Source organism: Pseudochaenichthys georgianus, chromosome 17, assembly GCF_902827115.2.
Source record: "Pseudochaenichthys georgianus chromosome 17, fPseGeo1.2, whole genome shotgun sequence".
Lineage (NCBI taxonomy): Eukaryota > Metazoa > Chordata > Actinopteri > Perciformes > Channichthyidae > Pseudochaenichthys > Pseudochaenichthys georgianus.
Genome location: NC_047519.1, coordinates 23257260 through 23282507, shown reverse-complemented (window position 1 = coordinate 23282507; position 25248 = coordinate 23257260). Strand labels below are relative to the sequence as shown.

The following is a 25248-nucleotide window of genomic DNA, read 5'->3' as shown; positions in this document are numbered from 1 at the left end:
GCTTCCTGTTTAGGAGGTGCGCACGCATTGTCTCGTTTTAACTGAATAATGGTCATGTTTACATGGATTTATGAACTGCCCCTAATTACCGCCCCCCTTCCAGAGACACACTGTCAAACACACTCATACCTGCTTGGTATGACATTGAAAAAGTTACATTAAATAATAAATACAAAATAAATTACAATGAAATTCCATCCATCCATCCATCTTCTTCCGCTTATCCGTGGTCGGGTCGCGGGGGTAGCAGTTCCAGCAGAGAGCCCCAAACTTTCTTTTCCCTGGCGACATCAACCAGCTCTTACTGGGGGATCCCAAGGCGCTCCCAGGCCAGCGAAGAGATATAATCCCTCCACCTCCAATGAAATTAGTGTTGTTTAATCTTCACATCTTGTAATCATGTCTATAATTTTGAGCACCAAATTATTGAAAAGTATCGAAAAATACCGGTATCGATAAGCAGTATCGGTATCGGTATTGATAAAATCCTAACGATACCCATCCCTAGGAAAGAGTTACATGTTTGTCAGTTTAGAAACATTTTTGTATTTTCTGGTCAGCTTCACTGATGAAATACCTTATGTCAGTATAGAATGAACTAATTTCATATTTATCTCAAAGACCATTGAAAAAGATTGCTGTATCCAGGTCCCGTTCGTATGGTAGTACATTTAGAAATACAATTTGGCCCAGTTAATTGAGGGCCTACCGTATTTGATTACAATGACTCTCAAAAAATGTACGGACCAACTGAACTTGTCTTTGTCTGGGAATCAGTCAGGGGAGAGGTGGGAGGTGGGAGGGAAGACAGGGCTGGATGGACTGTGACATTGTGACATTGACGGAGAGGGAAATGAGGGAGTAAATAGGTCTGATTATCAGGGTGGCCTAATGGGGCTGACTGTCCCCATTTGACAGGCTAATAGCACACTTGACAGATGGATGTAGAAGAAGCAATGCCCAGGCCTATTGTTGAAGTTTGCTGCAGTAATGAGGTGTCTGCCAGTAATCTGCTAGGCCTATGTCCAGCCCTATATGGCCCTTTGTGGCCATGTAATTGCACTGTTCCTAGTTTCGGCAGGTGGTTTCCTCGGTTGGCCACTGCAGAGGCAGGAGGATACAGCAGGGAATTGTGGTAATAATGCACTTCAAAAAACCAAAAGCAGAGACACTCTTTAAAATGTGGAAGGCTTTTTTGTTGGTTGTACACGTTTCCACTTTTGGAAATCTTGTAATCTTGTCCGTTCCCTTTGTATGTTTGTGCTCACACATGATGCAAGGTTGTGTGAGCGGTGGCGTAACAACACGCAAGTTCCATGTAAATGAAGTAGGAATAGGAGATGTGTTTATATTCTGAGCCAGAAGTAACGTGGAGATTAGATACAATACAAGTCATCATCTAGGGATCATCACACCAATCCTACCCATTGAAATAAAATGGTTGAAAATGTATTTTAATGTGAAAAACAGACAACTGTAATCCAAATGAATACAAAGGCACTGTTATCCAGGGTGTTGGTGCCCTTACTGTATGGATAGGAAGACATTTTCTCAATCCTATTATTAAAGCAGCATTATAATTTTTTTTTTAGAAATGTACTTGATTTCTTCAGCATCAGATTTACAACTTTAGAACTTAACTGTGAGACAACAGCAAATGATGGCACTGTTTGTACTAAACAGATGAACAATGCACAACCCTAATCACACATGATGTTCTCTCTATTCCCGAGCCAGGACTGGCAGTATCATAGACAGATTTATTTGTTTATGGGACACGGACAATGTTTATCCGCATCTGGGAATGACAGGTGCCCAGATATGAAAGATCTGGAAAGCTACTGATTCAAAATATGTTTAATTAAGGAGGCCATGCCATGGAAGTTGACATAAAAGCTCACATTTTGAAAAACCATAAAAATACATTGTATGATCAGTTTTCATTTTTTTAATAGATTCAAATGTGGAATTCATTGCCAGATAAATGTGGCACAGTTAAAGGTGTGCTCATCATTTTTTGTTATTTGCTGTTATTCTCAGCACAACTGTTAAAAAGGTTTGAGAGAAGTTATTTCTCAGCTAATTATAATAATTCAGCACACCCTCTTATTTATCTTACTTTACACCTATCACATTTTAGCTATCAATAACATCTGTGATCAGAGAACAATTTTTTCAACCCAATCAAAATGTGTATCCACCACTCCAAAATAAATAGTTCTTGCTTCTAATCAGCTCAAACCACATAATCAGGTATTGGGTTTAGTGACTGTTCATTCAGGACTGATCATTCAGGACTGTTGACGAGATTAATTGTATATTATTACCATTCTTGAACTGAAGTTCAAACTATAAAAAAACAGATAGGTGAAGTGGTCCTTTAAGTGAGATTACTCAGGAAAGAAAAGTTTGTGCTTGTCTCAATGGTGTCTTTGCCTTTTCAACTTGAAATGGCTTTAGTGTGGACTGTTGTAAGATTAAGGAAAACCAAGAGACCACCTAGAAAATAGAAAGGCAGAAGTAGTTAGAGGAGTTATGATGTGAGCCATAAGGAGACAAAGGTGAGAGGAGGAAAGTGGACGATGAGGAGAGGAGGGAATAATGGAGGTTGGGAGGGAGTTGAAGGGATATAGTGTAAATCACCAAGGAGGCCATTTAACTGCCCTCGATCCCAGCGTGTGTCTGTGAGGAAGGACTGATCAATAGTGTGATTTAGGAGTTCATTCACAGCTTATGCTCTCCAACACACACACACACACACACACACACACACGGATATAGACATAGAAAGGTTATATACATCCCCCTCTTATGCTATGAATCACCTCAGACCTGAAGTTAGTCATATTTACCTATGATAGCTATTGAAAATTAGCCATTTGATTTCTCATTGAGAAAGAGTGTGGTTTATTTTAGGGGAAGGACACTCTCCACTTCTCGTGGATTTATGAAATTTCTAGATTACCAGAAAGATAAATATATGGTACTCAAGTTGAGGGCAATAATAGTACTTGTGAGGAAAACTGCAGACCTGGCAGACTTGTTTTTTATGCAATCCATCCTTGACTTCATAGGAGGAGAGTATTTCCTCTACCTTCACACATATTACAACTCCTCTGTTATGTGGGGGTGGTTTGATAAACAATCATCGTAAAACAGATCATAAATCTAATGAATGGTGCTATCTTTTTAAACTGATGCCTGATGCTCAAGAGTTCTTTGATCTTACAGCCTCTTGACCTAGATTATGTGCCAACAGTCTTTTAGACCACAGAATCCATGTATATCTACAAACAATCCTCCTCCACTGCTCTGTTTTGAGAGCTATTCCCACAGAAATGCAAACAACGCTATGCTCTTCCTTCTATGGGCAGACCGGATGGGTTGCATTTAAGAAACTAAGATGTTATGGGCTGGACTGAAATGCAAACAACCAGATGAATGAAAGAGGTCTGTGCTTGTTGGATTTCCAAAATCAGATAGTGTTAGGCAACATGTACGTTGTGCATGTTCAAGACACTCCTCATTAAGTTTGTACAGTTTAAAGCCTTACAGAGGCTCTCCTTTAGTTTTTTCTTGTTGTTGCCTTTTTCCTTGTTCCTTCCCCCTCATTGTTTTATCTATGTATCAGAGCTACAGTGTCAAAATATTACATCATCTTAGAGACGGTTCTTCTGGCTCTCTCTGGGTGCCATTTTTATTTCATTTGATGCCTGTTCTCATAAATGTTGATCCTCTCCCTGGACCCTGAAAGAGAGGTATTAGCTGCAGGCAAAAAGAAAATTGGGGGCTTGAATGCTGCTTGGCTTCCTCGTCAATTCTGATGTCTTAATACAGTTTGTGAAGTAATTCTAGGAAGTCAGTGTGTTTGTGAGGATGTAGGCTCAATGCAGTGCACAGGTTTTTCTTTCCTTCTTACTTTTATACATACAGTAGAGTTCTGTTCAGAATCCTCAACGTATAATGTGATATCCAAAATAATTCCAACCATGGTTCCTTGACAGAAATCCATGATGCTGGACTGATCCCTCTTTATGATGTTTGAGAGAGCCCCATTACTATGTAGGCATGGCTGGCTTGGCCATCTGAGCCCCTGCTAATAGGGAGGGTGGTAGTTAAATCTATACCTTTGACAGAGGCACATCACATGACTATAGGCTGCTCTCCTCATCTGAGACACTGAGCCTCTATTAGGAGGCAGCATGGTTCAATTGTGTGCCAGCATCTTAAAGCACAGACTGCAAGTCCACCATCGAGAGAGAACAACTCTGCTTGTATAGGTGGTTCTGAATGTGGCCATATGTATGTATGTGTGCACAGTCATATGGGACTTTGCTACAATATCAGCTGACCAATTAAAGTGCAACTTTCTGTCCAATCATTTTAATGAGAGGTACTGAAGCAGAGCAGGAACTGCCAGCTGGGAATTCAGATATGAAAGTTGTGCTGCTGGAGAAGCACAGATGCCTATCTGCAGTCAGTCTTTCCCAGGAATCCCACAATGAGAAACAAGGTGAAAGGAGAGAGAGAGAGGGGGAGATGTTAAACAAGCATGCTGATTTCCGGGGAGAACTTATAATACTAACATTGTTATTACAAATCATATTTCCGTACTATTAAAAGACAAGCTTAATTTTGTATTCCTTATACTTTACAACAGTTGTAGTGTTGAGGAAAAAGAGTTTAAGATCCAAAGAAAAGTAATCATGGTTAATACATGACTAGGTCAAATCCTTTTTTGAGATCAGAACAGCACATTTGATATGCCTTCCCCTCACCATACCATATGAATTATGGTGACTGCACACTTCAGTAACAATATTGAAAACAGAAGCTCGGGGTCTGTGCCAGATTTGTAAAATGATGCTCCAACTCATCTGTATTCCAAAGTAGATTAATCATACAAAGGTAAAGCATGCTTTTTATTCTTTCATCACTTTCTATCAAACTCTCTCACCATTTCTCTCTCCCCCTTTCCTCTCAATTTCTCCATGTCTCAGCCAGACACTGGGAGGCTTTGACTTTGATTAATGGTGAGCCAAGCTCTAGATTAAAAGCCACGGGCAGCAAGTTGGGCCAGATAAAAGTGGAGCACAGGAGCAAGGGGTGGGAGGGATGGAGGGAGGAAAGAAGAGTGCAGGACACAGTCACCAATCACTGTCAGCATCATCGTCCCACGGTGACAGTGGGGGACGCTGTTGGAGGGGACAGCGGTGCTTCATTGGGCTGAACCTCAACCTCATACAGGCACAACACATTGTCTCTGACAGGCTCTTCACACATAGGCTACTAGGACACACAGACACACATACATGCACATACACACTCTTTATCCCTTTCTCTTGCTTGTCTTCTCCAAAACAAGGTCACTGTCTGTCCAGTGGGACATGTCAGTGAGAAAAATATATTTTTCTTAGGGGAATGCAGTGAGATTTTTTGTTGGAGAATTGTAAGTTCTATAACAAGATATTTAGAGCTAACAATAGCTTGTCTTGTAAAAAATCCAATAACATTTCCATTGTTGTAAAGTTAATTAACTTTGACATTGTTTTAATGTCAGCTCGGGTTACTTTTGTCTCAACCGATCACAAGTAACTCACATATCATTGCTGTCACCAACAAAGAAACTTGGCTAGCAATCAGATGGATAAATGAACAAGTTAATCAAATACCACATAAAATTGTAATTATAAATTATAATCAACTAAGTTGTCGGTTAAAAATATTTCTTGCGTGAGGAGTAAGAGCTGCTCTGGCACAGGGAGAAGATGTCCAAATCCCACCTACGAAGCTCTGATTGGTATGGGGTTAAAAGCCTATAATAAGCACAACAGCATATTTATTTGATTTGCTGAGAAGATTGGAGATCCGGGTGGTTAATCAGAGGTCTTAACCCAGGCTATATACACCAGCACACAGTCATACACTAGACACTTAGCACTTCAAAACATGCAGAAACAATTATTCACGGTACAAATTGATGTTTTTCTGTCTGTCCGCCTGAATGCATGAATTGAGTTGGGATCAGGAGTCGGGGCTGGGGCTGTGGAAATAGCTCTCTTCTCAGCCACTTTCCACTGCAGGAATGTTATGTGTAGAGTGCCCCTCCCCTGGGTCTGTCAGGAACAGTGTGTGCCTGTAGCCGGTAATTGATAATGCGGCCCAGGCAGCCCTAGCCCTGGTCAGTGGAGCGTGAACCAGCCTGAGAGGCAAAGAGGCTGAAGTGCACCGAGGTGAAGCTTAGCCCTCACACTCTCTGTCGAGGGTAAGAGAGAGAGGGAGAGAGGAAATGAGGGAGGGAGGGAAAGCAGGACGTGAGAGCCAAGGGAGGCACACGTAACAGAATCCATTCACACTGACAGGATAAACAGTGCCCATTCATTATTTAGTTACATTTGAGTTAACTCTCTGACACTCAAATCAAGAAATACTGTATCTGATTAAAACTGTAGAACACTACAAAACAGCAGCAGGCGACCACGTGGAATAAAATAGGTCAGGTGCTTTATTCCTTACAGAACTCCGTAACCCATGAGTATTTATGCATGTGAAGTAAAAAGAGAAAGAAATAGCCAAAAAGAGTCTGATGAAAAGGATCATGTAGTTGAGAGAGGGTGCTATTTAATGCCTTTTGAGTAGAGGAGTTATTCAGAAAAATGGAGAGTGGAGACCAGGTGGAGTGATGACTAGGCCTCAGCAGCGAGCAGGCCGAGAGCCAAGAGGCTGATAGGCACAACATGTTGAGCATGGACTTGTGTAGGGCTGTATTTATGCCTGCAGACATGGGTGGAGACTCGTTATACTGCACTCTATACAAACAGCAAAGCTTTGAAGTCATTATGAGCAGACGGCGCAGAATCAGTTTTTAATCAGACGTACTTGTATGTTTACAAATTGGTTTGGTTTGATTCATCGTTGGACTTTGAAACTTAATTATGGTTTATTTTAGCACCTTGGAGTAGTTTGTGATCATACAGTAAATTCTGGAGCATCTTTACATGGCAGTAAAGAGATTGACATACGAGCTAAGCAACTTGTAATTTGCGACACTATTATAAACTTGATACATTTCTCTATCATGTCTTTTTTGATTTATTTATTAATACTGATTCTACTAAAAGCCTCTGAAAACAGCAAGCATAAACTCACACCTAGATTAAGAAGAACGTCTTGGTTTAACACTCAACGACTCAGCAACTGTAATCTCCTTTAGGCTGTGTGTAGTGATTGGATCAGTTTATATTGGCACAGCACTGGTAGCTACCAAAGCAAACAGCTGTGCAAACGGCATCTTATTCTGATCCAAATGTTGCTTTACCCTGATTGGTGCAGTAAGGTATAAGGAGTCACATTTTCCAACAGAGCCCTGAATACATAAACCCAATAGGAAGAGCACAGATAAAAACAATGTCTGAAGTGCAATAACTAAAACTGTTTGGATGTTGGCAGAAGATGGTGTAGAACCACATAATGTATAGTAAGATGCAAAATCTTCTGCTACACAGGAAATTGTGCTTTTTTCAAGATTCTCCAGCGGCAAGAGTGGTTTGTTTGGAATAAACTGTAGAAAAAACATGGCACCTAGCTAACCAGGGTAGACAAAATACCTCCAAAACCTTTAACTTGATGTACAGGTAACCAAAAGATCTCTTGGAAGTGTATATAGATTTAACTTTGCAGATGTTTAGAAACTTGCTCACCTACTGTCCAAGTCAGCACTGTTTGAGACATTTTGGAACTAGTGAGTTTGCCCAAGATTAGACATTTTAACATTATAAATTGATGCAAACATTTTTGATATCAGCTTCAAGGAAATGTGCTTTCTCAAAGAGAAAAAAGTACAGATATTAAACTATGCAACGGCCAACCTCAGTGACAAGATATTAAAAAATGTGTACATTTCAACAGTGAGTACATTTGCAAGGCATCGTGTCAAAAAGACAAAGGGGGATGGACGATGCGATGACATGTGACCCCTGTTCTGATGGTAAATTAGGATTGATTTCAATTCAGGTTGATTTATTTTATTTTATACTTGTAAAGTCCATAAACAAGAAACTAAGACCTTTATAATGCCTTCAGTAAAAAAAGAAAAGGCAGTTGGACTGCCATTTTAAGATTTGAAACGACACAGAAACAGCAGTATCCTGTTATTATGGATTATTTCTTCCTAATGTCCAGTAACACAATCTTTGAGCAGCATGTAAGGAGCGATGAAGGGATGATGGAGGAATGGCAATGCATGGGACAGACATGTTGCAATGAGCAGGAAATTGCCATGTCCCTGGGTAACAGCCCATGTGGGGGCATTCAGGTGAACTTAGGGCTGAAGGATATAAGAGTCTGTGCAGCTGGGCCAAAGCGATCGCAATGCTAGAACAATTTGATTCCACACGGCTGAATAACATGTGGTGCATAAACAGATGTTTGTTACATAGAGAATGTATCTCTGTCAGTTTATTTGTATAGTATATACATGTAGGGTTCTTGTTTTGTTGATAATCAAGTACAGTCTGCTTTTTATTTGAATGGATACAAACATATTTATTTTACTGCCACTGTGTAGTCCTTTTATGGCTTACATGAGTTGCAATTAAATCAGTAATTGCTACTTGGTGTTGGACTCTATATCATTAAAAAGACAGTTTTGTGTAATTGTTGTTAGGTTACATCTAGATGGGCAAATAAAATAAATATTCTCTGTTCGTGTTAACATTTCATTTTAACATTCATTCAAGGAGTAATTTCTAACTGAATGGCTCCGTATGACATTTAACATGCTACAGTATGATTAATACATGCATCTTTTAATATACATTATAATGTAATGTTAGATTCATGCCTACAAGGTTTTTTTATTTACACAATCATGGTAATAAAAAAGCCTAGTGAAGCTTTTATTAGTAACTGCATTATTTAAAAAATACAATTACAGTACATTAGCCAATTGCTTATATGCAGACATATTTTAAAAAACAATAACAAGTGACTTATTTGCATAATCAGATTAAGCAGATGTATACTGATTAAAATGTTAAATCTATATTTAAAAAAGCTTAGGAACCTAATAACTGCACCGTCTAGATGCAACACAGAGTGCTCTTATATTCTACCCAAGTAGCCAAAATAACTAAATCCACTAAATCCACCACAATTGGTTGCGGGACTCACGCCAGGCTTGTGGCCGGAGTCCTGCTAACTGCGGCTGACAATCAGCCCATGTCCACACCCTCACATCTTTGCCAAAAATTGCAGCCTTGTTTTGGCCAGAGCCGGCATATTTTTGGTCCTGCAGTGCCAGAATATGGCTGAATGAAGCTCTAATCAGCCTGACTCAGCTGGCTACCTGGGTGCTGATGAGAGTGAAAGTTGTTTAAACTTGAATTCTGTGCTGAGCACTGATGGCTGTTAATGATTTCTTCAAGGTACACACATGGGATGATATGTATTAAAGTTGTCCACTATTTATAAAATGTGGAGATCGTGTCCTTACTATAATTAGATGTTATAAAAGTGATGTGAAGTACTGTTTGTCCTAGAGCTAGCTTTGTATACCAATTTATGATTCTAAAGTAAATAATAAAAATGGCTGAAAAAGATTCTACAGTTTAATATCTTAGATTAAAATGGAAAGATGAGTTGCATGCATAACTCTCAGGGAATATGTCTATAACTGTTTTGTTTACAAACTATTTAGGTTGAGAGATATTTGTAATAATCAATATTATTAAAGAAATATATTCCAGGTTTTAAACCGGGTAACAGGGGCGCTGCACCCTCTTACTTTCGGCGTGCGCCCTCATACCAAAATGGTGATTTTCCACGTAACATTTTAAAGTGATGCCAGAAAACAATATTTCTGTTCGTCAAAAATGCTACAATTACTACAAAGAAATGAAAATCCTGTGAAATAGGCTGTCAGATGGCATAGATACTGTAGCTTTGTTTTTACAAAGCTCGAAACGTCGCGTTGTTGTTACTGTCCGCGGCGCCATCTTGTATACAGGTGTCAGTTCTCGCGATCATTTATATTATATACAAGATCAGCACCACAGTATTGCCCTTATACTATATTTTTCTAGAAAAAACCCTGTATTCATTTGGTATTACTCTTTCTGTGTCCTACAGCTCCCTCAATAGTCCCCATCATGCACCAGATCAGCTCTACCATGAATAGCTTCACACTGTCATGGCCACAACCAGAGCAGCCCAATGGCATCATCCTGGACTATGAGCTGCGGTATTACGAAAAGGTAAGATACAGTACGTGTGTGTGTGTGTACTGTATGTGTGGCTGTACATATTTGAATGTACATGGTATGTCTGATAGCATGCACAGTGTCATGTGTGTGTATATTAGTATGTATATGTATGTCAGCTCTTTCTGGTTTTGTCTCCTCTTCTCTACACAAACTTCACGTAAAGTCCCCCAAAGATGTAAGCTCTACCAGATATCTGTAAGCAGAGTCCCCTGGGTTGATAATATGTTCTTTCACTGTGTTCACTCCATCTCTCCCACTGTTCTTTGGTTTCTGCTGCTGATGAAGTGAATAGGTTGACCTCTGCTCCGGGCCCACTCTGCACAGTGCAGCAACCTGTCCTGCTGTGAAAATGCTTTTCGTCTGGGGGGAGTCACATCGACCCGTCTGCTCACACACAATACGTCTGCTTTATTAAGTCGCCAGCCCTACCCCATAGCGCCTATGCTGCTCTGGTATTGACCTGTAGGCTTTTCCCAAGGCCTTGGACATAATGATACCAAGAGATCAGAGACTCTATCTTTTTGTTTGGGCTCTTGTTTGTCCTCCTAAAGCTGGTCGATAGTTATAGCAAGGTTGATCGTGCATGCTTTGTCATCTTGAGCTAATACTTTATCCGAGGCTCGGTGCACCTTCACCCATGTTCTGCTCTCCATTTAAAAGACAAAAATCAATAGAGTTTTACAAATGTTTTTCTTTTAAGTTATTTATTTCACACATACTCGTGTTGGCTAAGCTTTGTGGATCAATATTCACAGCTGCATCTTAGAAGAGTGTTTGTCACATTTAGCATTTTCTATCAGAGAGAACAACAATCATGTTTTTCAATTATGTTAGCAGTAGGAAACTCTGTGATCCAATATTAGCTGCAATGCTTGCTGTTTCCCCCTCTGGCATTGCACAGGTCATGAAATTGAATCTGATTGCCATAGCCCTGAGAAACCTTATCTGTCAGACAGCTTAGTGTTGTGTAAATAACACTTATACAGACTCCCATTAACTCGTGAATATCAATGAAACCTAATCCTATTGATGTTTATGTAGCATGTCTTCACACAAATAGATAAGCATGGCGTAATCACAAATTAGTGAATTAACGAGGACAAGGTGGCTAATTGCACTGGGATGATTCAGGTGACGGAGTTATTGCACTCTTCACTGTCTTTGTGTTCCTTCATATTCCCCCTGTACTAACATGTACAACCATGCGAGTGTGAGTAACACACAGTAGGTGAGTCAGAGTGATTGCTTTGCAGCTGACTAGGCTGTGTGAGATGAGGTCCTCTCTTGACACTCTGTATTTTGGATCTGACGAGGCTTTTTATAGGCTCCAAACAGACTTTTCCTCACCCAGCCACTGCTGTCCAAAGTGACACTGCTGATGTGTTTTTGTGCCTGATTGAGCACCAACCCTTAGAAGAAGAAAAAAAGCAGATGGTGGCAAATCAAATGCCATGTGTGTAATTTCCATAGCAGTTAAGATTTATTATACAAATGCATGATAAATTCTCTGCATAAATCTTCAGTGTCACACCAGTTGGCTTGGGTTATTTACATGCATGTTTGGCCTGCTTGTTGAATATGGAGAAGCAGGGAATTCAATTGCATTCCACCGAGATCAGTCCTGCCAACTCTCCATTGATTCTCTGAATGCTTGAGAGGTCCTGACAATCTGGAAGTTTCACGCAGCCGTAAAGTGACGATGTGGCCTTTTAGTCATAAAAGGCAATAGTGGAGGAATGTCTATCATGTCTTACACACATCCCCAGTGCCATGGGTAATTTATAGGCTGGATAATGCAGTCATAAAAATAAGCATTTTTATATAAAAACGGCCCTACTATACTTTCTCTTTTATGCATTTCACTCATGCATGCATTCATCTGAGAGTAGTTGCACTGTTCATGGTTCAGGAGTTGATTGTCTCAGCGTGCCTGGCACAGTCAGCCAGTCCTTAGCACAGCAGAGAGCTGTCTTTCTGTAGACTTCATCTCAAAGGAAGCCCTCTATGCCCATTTACAAGAGTGACTTCTTCAGCAGCATGGCATTGTGACTACCTCAGGGTAATTCTAAAAGAACATTCAGCTTATTTTTCTTTTTACAACCTTTTCTTAAAGTCGGAATTGTCGGAATTGTATCCATCAAGATAATAACATATTTCTCTCATACTTTTTTAGACGCAAGAACCAATTTGAACATATGTAATTTTAAGTAGTTTCAGTAAGTAAGTAAGTAGGTAATTTGTAAGTATTAAATAAGTTATAAAATGTGGAGTTGTCATGAGAAAAAAAGTCAATAGATGGTTTTTAAATGTGAACTGTGCCTACATGGTTGTTTTACCTTGACTGCTTGACACCCAGACAATAGAGACATACGTTTTACGAGATTGTACCCTAGGCAGCCGTTCTTAATCTAAAGGCTCTTAACTGCTACAACACCACTATTCACCTGAATGTCTTTGTTCACCTGAATGTCTTTTGTTCCCAAAGCAGGTAAGGGATTTGCAATCTGCAAACAAAAACGCTAGGTGCCACCAAATCTTTCACAATGTCCCTTTTAGGTTCCAGTGAGACAATTAAATACGATCCAGGAAGTCAGGTTAGAGTAACAGCTAACAAGCACCACATATGTATAACGATTGGTGATACTTTCAGACATGATTTCCCAATGTGTATGTTGCAAGTTAAACATATGCCAGAACAGTGGAGTTAAGAATGTAGTCCTGAAGGCACTTCTCTCAAGAGGATTCTCAAGAGGATTCTACCCTATAAATTGGAGAGCAAGATGAAATGAATTCAAGTTTTTCAGGTACAAAGTAGAATCTCAAATGCTCCCAGTCTCTATTTTTCTCATACCCTTTTCCTGTGGTTCCCTGAAATTTGCGGGAGGGTGGAAATAACTCAGCATAGCGAAGGTCAGGCCTTCCATTAAGGCTGGAGCAGAGCAGCCAGTGGCTCCAGTTACTGATGGCTCTGTGTTTGCTGTTGTCAGAGAGAGGGTGGGATCTTTCGCCAGTGTTTGTGTGTGACTATCAGCAGTAGTTCAGGTGTATTCATTCTGTATGACAGCAGCACTCTCATGCAACTGAGTGATAAAGTCAGGTGCAAACACGAGTGCACAGCACATCTCCAGGATCTGCAGCACACTGACCCTAGCTCCATCTGCATTTTTGGCACTTTAAAATCCCTCTTGTACTTTACATACAATTAGCGATTCTTCAGAAGAGAGGCCAAGAAAAAGTATTTATTATTCTATTCTTCTCTCCCTGCTAGCCCTCAGAGTCGACCACAACACTTTTGTAGACACACACAGATGTTGTACAGACAAGTTTAGATTTGTAATGGAACCTGTGAAAAGCAGGACTTGTGCTGCACTCCCTCGGTCCCTATTCACATTTCGTCCTTCAGACTGCCTTCTTCCCTCCCTCTTTGTTTGACTCCCACCCCGCTCACTGAGGCCTCCTTGTTAGTCTCCAGGTGAATGTAAAGAATACAAAGAGTCATCTCAAAAGAAGTTGGCTGCAAATAAAAAGACAAAATAACTAAAAGCGCCAAAGTAAATACATTTCCCTTCAAATTGCACTGTAGATAAGATGATGCTTCTCACCTCTCTCGTAGCATGCTCACTAGCATTAATTAGGTGTTTTTGCAGGACCTGAATATGATAAAACCTTTTTTTTTGTTATGCCATATATCAAAACAAATCAAGTTTTATTTATATAGCACATTTATAAACGTTGTTTGGTCGAGCCAAAGTGCTGTACATATAATAAAAATAGCCTACAGTAGAGACACTTTACAGCAAATACAACAGCACAGATTGTTCAGAATATCAGTATGAGAAAAACGACACCCTCTATCCTTATATATATATATATATATATCGTTTGCAGCAGCTAACCTATTGATTTTGCATTATTTCAGTTTATGTATTTCCAAAAGGCGTTTATGGGGTTTTAATGGAATTAAATACAATATTTAACAGCATTTTAATGATAATAATTATGTTTACTTTAGATTAGAATCTATGTAGTAGTAGGCTATTGAACATTTTCATTTGCATCTACTCAATAAGATTTGAATTGTTAGTCAATATTTGTCAATTTTATTTGTATTTTCTTTCAATTCAATGTATTTCTTAACAAAGATACAAATATAATGTTGTCCCTCATAAAACTCCCCAACCTATCATGTTCCCTTTGTGTGTTTCTGTGTGTGTCCGTGTGTGTTATACTTGCATGCGTTCATGTGTGTGAGCCTGTGAAGAGGACACATGGTATTCACAATGTCTGTCTTTGCGCCAGGTGGCCATGCTGTCCATGCTGTCCATGCTGTCCATTTTGGGTGGTTGTCATTATTTGAAAATTAGACCCACGCATTCAATACATACACACACGTCATATCATGTCAGGTTAGTTCAATAGTCCAATATCATATACTGTAATGTCTTGGTTGCCTTTACAAACAATCATCGGCAATGGTTTTCATTGGCAAACACACAGCCAAAAACCCTCTGAATGTAAGTGGGAACAGGCAGAAAGGATCTCCCCCTCTGCAGTCTGCTGGCAGCAAAATGCCAATTGTTGGAAAATTGGCAATTACAAAAATAAATTGAAAGTTTTAACAAGAAAAAGTATTGGAGTTCCACCATTATGATTATAATAGATACAGTAATAATGTAGTACATCTAGCAAATGTAGTCAAATCTTTAGAATGGTACCAATTAAAGCTAGGGAGGTAGTTTATTTTTGATAAGCAACATATTCTCTCCATCTTAAAATGTGTTGTTGCTTTGCAGTGTGGGCAGTTGTTACCAAAGCTAGAAATGCATTCAGGATATTCTGAGTTGGAATCAGGTTTGCACCAAAGGGATGTAAACACGCATCTGTATTTGTAGAACAGCCAATAAGCACTTTCCGTCACTAAAATTAGCTATGATTGTCCATGATCTTACAGGCTAGCTTTGAAAGCCTGAATAAAGCCAAGAGGAGATGCAGACGTCTAGTTTTCTCTCAAACCATTTGATTTACAATATTCTAAAACGTTAATTATCTTCCAATGACGCCATTACTATACTGCCTACCCCCTGTTTAAATATGTCCACATTTTCCCAGTAACTCTTGTCAATGTGGTTCCAGGTAGTTATAGTTTGAGTAGCTTCAAGGTTGTGTCTTCCTGGTCGAATGTACTTATTGTACGTCGCTTTGGATAAAAGCGTCAGTTAAATGCAATGTAATGTAATGTAGTACACATATTGAGACAGAAACCAATGTACAAGTTGTGTAAAAATCCTGCAAAGTTTGTCCCCGGGATTTTACTGAATGCTGCCAAAACAAACTCCACGTGGTACATCCTGTCTGTCACCTCTGGCAATGCTTTTGATTGGCTGTTCTGCCATCTGCCTTCCCACCTGCAACACTCTCTTTATTTAGCGAGTTAGGGTGTGGCCCTCATAATCCCCATTTGACTGGCAGCAGGAGAGGACCTCTCGTGCTTGGAAGTCCCTCCTGGCATGGCATTTTATTGGCTATCCCCTAGCTCGCAGGAGGGCCAAATGCCAGCTCATTTTTAAGTGGCAGATGTGTGTGAGTGTGTGTGTCTTGCACATAATCCCTCTTTGACTGGCAGCATGAAAGGGCCATTCCTAGCTGGTGCTCCCTCAAGGGAGTCTCCCCCATGGGTGGTTTGCCATCTGTCTGCTCACCTGTCCTCCATTCAAACTTAACAGATGGGGGTGTGGTCCGGAGAAATTCAGGAAAGACTGATAGAAGGAGAAGGCCATTCTTGACCCCAAGTGGTCCGTGTGCACTCAACCATGTCTTATACCAGATGAATAGGTGGCTCCAGTGTCTCATGGGGTTTCATGTCTTTTGCATCACTTTCAAATGTACAAGCTGCCTCTTTTCAATTCTAAATTCACAATTGTATTTGTATGCAGCACAGCAAAGAGGTGACAGATTGTGGGATCTAATGGACAAAAGGTCTGCAAGATGATTAAACTCTCTAACCGAGTTACATCTAGCTTTCTGTTTATAAACATATTTTTCCTCTCCGAAGCTGAATGTAAGCCTGTTGATGCGATGCTCTCCCATCCCAAGCACAAACATTTGTCTTCATCAAGCCCAGAGTGTCCAATAAGAGCTAATGTGATTGCACAAATCATTATGTGGGGTTGCTCCGTCTGCTCAATGACGGAGCAACCGGAATGATTCAATTACACCAATCAGATTGGATAATGATTTCGATGTGGGTTGCTTCTGCCTCGAGTTTCTTATCGCTTCCTGCCATCATCTTTCTCCTCCTCCTCGTCACCCCCCTGTCCCTTGCTTCCTCTTTGTCTATCTATCTTTCCCACTCCACACTGTTGTCAGCTTAGATTTTTTATTCATATTTCCTCAGAGCATTCAAACATGTATTATTAGTGTATTTACCAAGTGTAATAAAAACAACCTGTCTCCATTTACACATTTCTACTGACACAGGGAATTGCGCCCCCCTACTTTCAACTGACACAACAGTGTGTCTGCATCTAGCTATCAGCAGCCTGCAGTGGTGGGTGTAGTGTAGGTGCAGTCTTATTGTCTGGCTGTCATATTCACTCTGGGTTGGGGAAGGTGACAGACCTAAGTAATTGCTGATCCCCCCTATCAGATACCTCCAGCAAGCCACAAACGTTACTGCAGACTTAAGCCTGGAAAAGATAGAAAGAGATGCATGATCAGGACGGCATGTCCTACACAGTCTTTTACATGATGAATGTCCATAATGTATGCCTACGTACATACAAACATGCATGTTAACTTCCAGGATCCGAACATACACTGAACAAAAATATAAACGCAACACTTTTGTTTTTGCTCCCATTTTTCATGAGATGAACTCAAAGATCTAAAACATTTTCTATATACACAAAATAACCATTTCTCTCAAATATTGTTCACAAATCTGAAAAGATCTGTGATAGTGAGCACTTCTCCTTTGCCGAGATAATCCATCCCACCTCACAGGTGTGGCATATCAAGATGCTGATTAGACAGCATGATTATTGCACAGGTGTGCCTTACCCCCTAAACGCACCAGGACCGTCTGCGCCGCGTTACGGCCGCGCCGCGGCGGTCGTAAGGATCGCGGCCACTCTAGTCAATGGGTGCTGTTCCACCACACGCGCCGCGTTACGGCTCAGACGCGTCCCAGAAGCGGCTCGGCGCAGCGCTTCTCTAAAATTAGGATGAATCCTATTTTTGCCGCGGCGCAGCCGTAAGGTAAGGTCGGGCAGGCAGCCCCCCCCTCGCAGGAAGTGGAAAGGTGAGCATCCGGGCCCAGCCCGCATATATACTAATTTAGCAGACCCCCCTCCTTCATCACAACACCTCCACTACGATGCGCACAATGGACGACGAGGTGTTCATAATGGAAGTGGAGAAACACACCATTGTATACGATGTAACCAATACTTACTACAAGGACAACATCAGAAAGGACAAGGCCTGGTTTTTAGTCGCTGCAGTTTGTGGAGTGGAAGGTAACAACTACATATTAATGTTTTAAAGTTAATTAATACTTGTAGGTACAGTACAGAGCCATTCAGTAGTTTCACATCTTGTGAAAGTCGTTAAAAAACTGTTCAGTAAACTTGCATTTCACAATAAAGTAAGATCTTATTTCCTATATCAAGATTATAATATGATTATATTATTATTATTTTGTATTTATATTTTTATAAATATTGGTTTTTTAACTATACTTTATCTTGTGAATTTCGCCCAGGGATCAATACAGTTGTGTTTAACTCTTTATAATGATATTATATTTTTGTATTATAGTTTGTTTTTATTCATGTGTTATAACAACTACCCAAAATACTCTCAATAATGTTTAAATACAGTATGCTGTGGTGGAAAATCTTGCATTTATAGTCAGATAAATTGTGAGGACAGACAAGAATAATTTGGCAGTCATTAGTCAGACAAAACCATTTATTATAAATTGTATTACATACACAGTAGCGCATCCTAGGCTATAGCTGAATGCTAGGCTGACCAATGAGTCCCTGGAAGCCAAGTATCTGAAGGGTAAAAAAAAGCAAAGAAAAATATGTGAAATCATGTTATTAATCTGAATCTATTCTTTGTTTCAGTCGACAAGGCAAGGCACGATGGAAGTCACTTTGGGATGCTTTTGTTAAAAACAGGAAGAAATCTCTCCCAAGTGGATCTGCAGGCGGCACGCAAAAGGGCTGGAAGTATACAGACATAATGTCCTTCCTTTTGCCCTATGTACAGCAAAGGAGGTATGTATGCACATATTTTAATTTATATAATTTTGTAATTTGTGATGATGTATTGCAAAGGGTATGAAAGACTTTATTTTAAATTACATAAATATGTTCCTATTGCATACATTAATCCCCAGAAAAAAGGTTTTAATTGTTTTCATGTTGTTTCTTTTCATATAGTTCAAAAAGCAGCTTGAGCAATCCTTCCCCTGTAGAAGACATGGAGAGAGCATCTACACCCCTGTCATTGGAAACAGAGGAACATGCCAGGACAGCATGTGGATCTCCAGCCCCACCACCTCTGGTACCCACAACCTCTGCAGAGAGGCAAAGGCCCTCTAGGTCCCGTAGCCCCAGGGATCCCATTTCCACACCAGCAGCGGCCCAGCGGGACACACGGGACACAAGGAGGAGGCCACAGAGCACAGACCTTGGAGAGCAGCTGATATCTCTACTGCAGGAACCTCCAACTGCACCACACATGCCAGACTCAGAATTAGAGGAGTCATACTACTTTGCTCTCAGTCTTGTGCCCATGTTGCAAAGACTGGACAAAGACAGAAAACATCAGGCAAAAGTCTGTATTTTAAACACCTTCCACAACTTGGAAAGAGACACCCAACACCAGCAACATTGGCAGCCCATTGACCATCCCCCCGCCACTCAACATTCCATTCACACCTCCAGGCCAGTAGCCTTTCGGCCAAGTGTACCCCAACCCCCACGCGCCCAATCAACACCTACAAGGCCATCAGACATGCAGCAGTAGCTCAGCTTGGCAGGAGTCTTTTTACGAACAATAGTTGAGCAATTGAGTTCATTGTTTTTTTTACTGTAAATAGTTACTTTTTTTGTGTTGATTGTTTATATTTGATGTTTCTGTTTAAAGTGTTGTTTGGGGTGAAATTGTTAAAAAATAAAATCTTTATTAAATTTGTGGTCAGTGATGTATTGTCTGTGAAATGGGCATTTGACCTAAGTGCAACAGCCAGTCTCTGCTTGGGTTCAATGGCAGCTCTGTAATTTGTGGATTGTCTGGTCAGTTCAGGGCCCAGGAGGGACAGCAGTTCATCCATCTGCTCTGCACTCATCCGAAAATATTGGTGATGTCGTTGGCTGTCCAGCCTCAGCTCAGCCACGAGGTGATGAAAATCACCTTGTTGTCTCCTTTGCTGGTTGAGGGGGTGCACCCAAAACCGGCTCCCCCCATCCCCCCGTAGTCTTTCAAGTAGGAGAATACATGCCAGCGTTCTCCTCCGGTTTACAGGCACTGTAAATTATATATATATATATAGAATAATTATGATGATGAATGCATATTTTTTTACCACTAAAATACAGCAACACATCTTTGATTCATATCGTTTATAACTGGAATATTACAATTATTATTAACTGTGTCTGTAGTCTACAACACAACAACATAGGAAATAACAACAATAAACCCGATTTAAACAGACACAAACATAAACTATTTAGCTACGTAGCCTACTTACTTGTAGAAGTACAAATGTCCAGGAAATATTCCAAAATCAACAACAACTGCGAGGCTAACATCAAAGACATTTATACCAGATACAACGGGAAGTGGGAACAGGAAGCACCTGGGGGAGTAGAAGAGAACAGAGCATTAACAGCAGGATAACATTGGGTCACTCTGGATTAAACTCATCACTGCATCTGATTGGAAAACATCCAAATGGCAATTGTGATGGTTGCCAACAACCAGAGACAATACATCATGTATTTTTTAGCTGCCCGGAATATACAAGGCAAAGACTCATTCTGAAAACTGCACTGGAACAACTCAACATCAAGGACATGGATTTCAAGTCAATATATGTAAAATAAATCAAGAAATGAAGCAAACAAGCTGATCTTCAAATTCCTCAAAAGCACTAGTTTGAGGATACGCCTGCCCATACCATAACCCCACCACCACCATGGGCCACTCATACATCTTCTGTCAATGATGTTTTTTGAAAACAGCACTTCCTATATCGCTGGTTTACAATATACAGCCTAAACTGATTTCATCCAGCTTTGGTCCACTTTCCCCGTGCTATTTTCCTAAATATACAATGCTTGATAAGTCTGTTTGTTTCCTCACTGTCAAACTACACTTGTTTTGCCTGTGTGTTATTTTTTAACTTTGTGGGTAAACACTTTCCAGCTGACGTCTTCCCTGTAACTCATCTCTAACCTGCTCTCTGTGTGTTCGTTGCTCTTTTCAGGACCATGCAGAGATTAACTCCACCATCCTGCGGAGCCAAACTAACACTGCACGTGTGGAGGGCCTCAGGCCGGGTACAGTCTACGTCGTACAGGTGCGAGCACGGACTGTGGCTGGCTTTGGCAAATACAGCAGCAAGATGTGCTTCCAAACCCTCACAGATGGTAAGGATCCGTGAGCCAGGAGAAACAGCTCTCTGTGTGTCTCTCTCTTTTTGTCTCACACGCACACACTCACACATAAACTCTTTTTGACACTATTGTCGCTCTTTGTCTGTTGTTGCATTATTATTCATAGGTGAGATAGAGGGGAACCGTAATGTTTGATTGCACTTCTATTTCTACAGCTAGATTAATTTCCTTCACGGTCAGGTTTGTGTGTTGGTGCTTTGAATATGTAGAACGCTGAGTGTCTTTTGTTTGTGCAACTAACTGTGCTTGATCCAAAATGCTTAGCTAATTGGTTTTTCACCCAGCCTTCTGTTGCTGGAGAGTCGTCCCAGAATGCATTGCTGTGATTAGTAGTTGATGAGATTAATTTTTCTGCCATGGGGGGGCTGGATTGTTGGAAAGGGAAGTGGCTGAAGAGAAGCTGCAACACCTGCTGCACTGGCAATGCTGCGGAACTAAGTTTATTAGTGTAAGAAAATGTGTGTGCTGGGCTGGTGACAGTAAATAGCCCTTCTTTGTGTAGTGTTTTTTCATAGACTTTCCAGGCAATAAAATGTGTTCTAAAATGCACACGATTAACACGATTCAATCTGGATTAATTAAACATTTGAATGGATAGCAATTACAAGATTTGCAATTACAAATGCTGCCTCGTTGTTCCCTGTTGGACTGCTAGCCTACATTCCAGGTGTGGCCATAGCTCATAATGTAATGTGTGTGTAATGTATCAAAGACAGGCGTGACATTTGACTTCTTGTATTGTGTTAATTAAGATGATAATAATGAATAGGATGCTGATGATCTTGAGGGAGGAGAAGATAGAAAGGATATTAATGGTGATGAAGGTGATCTTTGTGACTCTTTAACTGCACAGAGCAGATGTAGGGTCATGGCACCTTTGAATCACCCTGACGGTAACAAATTATCTCTCCCTCAAACACTTGTGCGTGTTTCCATGCCCTCCCGTTCAAGCAATCACTGTTTGCGGTTCATCTGTTGGCTCGCTTCCATATAGCACGACATTCATCGAGACAATTAGCAGCAGACTCTGGAGAACCGCTGACAATAATACCCACGGCTCGACCTCCTGCCCCTCCTGCCAGTTTTCTCTCCCCCCCCCTCTCACACTGCTCGACTGTCTCCTCATGACACCAGCAAACTGTTGTGCTCCCTCCATATCTTTAATTAAAACATATAATCCCCTTTGTCACCCTTTCGGCACGTTTTCATACACCTCCATAAGGTGTCTTTTTGTACCTCTACACACAGAAACACACATACTCGCATGCAGTGTAGACTTGATCGGCAGGTATGATGAACGATAACTGATTGGTCCATCAGTATGGTTAATGATGTCAGAGTTCTCCAGTTTTCCGATAAACTGAGGCCACACTAAATAACTAATTGTAATATGAGCCTATTTGCGACGAAAACAGGTAGCTGCATGATTTCTGTCTGTCACAGAAACACTCCATTCTCATATGGGTGAAGGGGAGATTTATCTGGACGTTTCATGCCTGAAATGCATCAGAATAAAACAGGAAGACTGCCTGGAAGCTTGAGAAGCCGGAACATCATTCACACTGTTTGCTTGAAACACACTTGATACATGGGCAAGTTAAAAGAGTGAGCAATACCTGTCACATTGAGTTTCCTCATATATCCCAGCTCTCACACTGCTTGGAAGATGCATTAGTTCTCCCTTTATCACTTTAATCCAATAGGCCCATTCTACACGGGGGGTTGGATTTAGAAGCTGCTGATTTGCCTGCAGCATGCAAAATTGTTGAATGCTTTAAATACAGTCTTGGAAAACATGAGAAAATACAGGCACACACAAAGATAACTCAGGATTCTGCCGTGTAGAGTTTTTAGGAAGGCATACTGTACGCTGTCCTCTGAACTCCTGCCAGCCTGCCCCAGCTATAAAACATGTTTGGGCTACACATGTGATTGGCAGTTGATGCCTTCCCTTCAACACGTACGAAAAATCATTCCAAGGTGCACCTTTGTGTCCGCTTGTTTCTGACAGGTATAGCAGCTGAGCAGGTTTAGAGGCCCCCCTTTCACTTTCTCCCCATCACTCTCTGTCACTCTCTGTCTCTTTCTAGGTTTATCAAACACAACCTGTCAGCCAGTCTTGCTAAAGCTGACTGGATTTCAGTCAGCATCGCTCACAGAGAGATCTATATGGTTTCTTTGTACAACAGTACACCCAGTCTAACCATTCAACTATGCCTCTTCTTAATCCTTATGCTATGTATGAGCTATTCTCAAAGTCTGTTCTTGTGCTTTTTTGTGTAACACAGATGACTTCAAGTCTGAGCTGAGGGAGCAGCTTCCTCTGATTGCAGGGTCAGCGGCAGCAGGAGTGGTCTTTATTGTTTCCCTTATCGCTATCTCCATCGTTTGCAGCAGGTAACCACTTTTTACTTTGTTCTGTCTCTTGCAATACATGGCAGAAAAGGCTGCAATTAAATGACTTATTTGCAACATTTTTCAATGACAGATTGAATTGTCAACAAAATTAATTGAGTTGTTCTTAATGCTTCAAAGATTTATTTCTCAGGAAGGAAATAGGAGCAAATCCAGTTCCCCTTTGCTAGTGTAATAACAGTATATAGCGTCCTGGGGCACTCTAGCAAATATAGGGAACATAATAACATTAACCCCATGCCATCCAATACAGAATCCCTGCATGCGTTCCCATTTGCTATTAACTATTGAAAGACAGATGGCAACGCTGCATGAACATGGATTTCCCTCACATTGTGATGGATTCTCAATGTTTCTAATCAGAGTTTAGCCATACATAAAACCCCTTTGCATCTAATGCATTATTTAACCGTCATATATTTAGATACTGTATCTTCAAAGTACTGAAATACTTTGATAATGAGACTCATCACCGTGTTTGAGACATTAGAGATCTAGCCAAGCCCCCAGGTCAAACTGGAACACACAGTATGTGAGTTCATTACATAAACGTGCTGCACGTTAGTCATAGCAATCATTTTGATGGTAAGGACAGCTAAGTTGACACATGCACGGAGAACCTACCAACTCCTACTTTGCCATGTTAAAGGTGGGGTAGGTAAGTTTCAGAAACCGGCTCGAGATACACTTTTTGTTATATTCCATGGAATGCTCTTAACATCCCGATAGCAATGGGGCTAAACGGATTGGATTGCCGCCCTGTCTGTCAGCCTTCCATCTCGTGCACGCACAAATGTATCTCGTGCCCTCATTGGGCGTGCCCTCATTGGGCGTGCCGTCATTGGGCGTGCCGTCATTGGGCGTGCATTGCAGCAGTACTTAAATGACTCGCCAGCAACAGGCGGCCACTTTCACCAGTCTGCTGACGTCATGTGCGCGTTCATGTGTGTTGGAGCAGGTTCTCTGTAAGGAAGTCTGAAGGAAGGGGCGGATTCTTTTCGGCTGTGTACTTTCAAATTTTAGTGCACCCGAGCCGGTTTCTGAAACTTACCTACCCCACCTTTAAGTAACTTTAGTCAAGGCAATTTAATTTGGCAGCAGTTTGTCACACTCCTATCTTGCTCTGCTTTAAATAATATGAAAGTCGAATATTCTGCAGTGCTGTGTGCAACTTTAAGCAAGTGTTCATGAAGCAGGCCAGGCTCTTTTGATGCTGAGGCAGACTAGACAGATGAAAAGCAGAGAGATCCTATCAAGGTCTAATTAAAAATCAGCTCATTTTCATAAACTTATTTTGCCATTGCTAACCCTCTGCAACTGATTCAATTTCAGCCACGTCATTTTTAGACCATACAGAGAAACATGAAAAGTAATAAGGCCTCGTTTACACTTCCTTTCATCTTGTCATCTCTCTCTTCTCTTGCTCTCTCTTCTCTCTCAATATTCATTGCTCCCTTAGGAAAAGGGCATACACCAAGGAGGCTGTGTACAGTGACAAGTTGCAACATTACAGCACAGGAAGAGGTAAGTCCAAACTAACACTTATAACTCCTATAGGCCAGTGGTTTGTCGGTCCCAAATGTTTTGTTTGTCTGTACCTATTCTGGGTATTTCAAACCCAAAAAGAAAAGTAAAAAGATACATTTGTATTTTTATACACCATACATATTTTGTTGAGAGATTGTTGTTTACATGTCCTAATACCAAAAAGAGACATTTAGAATGTTGCGCTGCCTAGGTGAAAAATGCTCTTTTCTGAGAGTTTTCATATATATTATTTATATACCTAAACCAGGGATGGGCAACTTTGATGGTAGTGGGGGCCACATCATTGATGTACTGGCCACCAGGGGGCCGCAGATTCACTTGGAACACAC

The 25248-nt window shown here is 40.8% G+C and overlaps 1 protein-coding gene and 1 long non-coding RNA gene across 3 annotated transcripts in view; both read left to right on the top strand.

Annotated features, from left to right (window-relative positions):
* The window catches only part of LOC117461979 (ephrin type-B receptor 1-B), a 179212-nt gene that overhangs the window by 113912 nt on the left and 40052 nt on the right, over window positions 1-25248 (top strand). For both annotated transcript variants that reach the window (XM_034103977.2, XM_034103976.2), the window contains exons 6-9: window positions 10129-10253; window positions 20767-20929; window positions 23245-23353; window positions 24831-24895. In XM_034103977.2, the coding sequence (XP_033959868.1) occupies window positions 10129-10253; window positions 20767-20929; window positions 23245-23353; window positions 24831-24895 (462 nt within the window). The remainder of the gene's footprint in view (window positions 1-10128; window positions 10254-20766; window positions 20930-23244; window positions 23354-24830; window positions 24896-25248) is intronic.
* LOC117461980 (uncharacterized) lies at window positions 17728-18934 on the top strand. The gene is made up of 3 exons (XR_011644874.1): window positions 17728-17779; window positions 18395-18547; window positions 18713-18934. It is a non-coding gene; the product is annotated as an uncharacterized lncRNA (long non-coding RNA).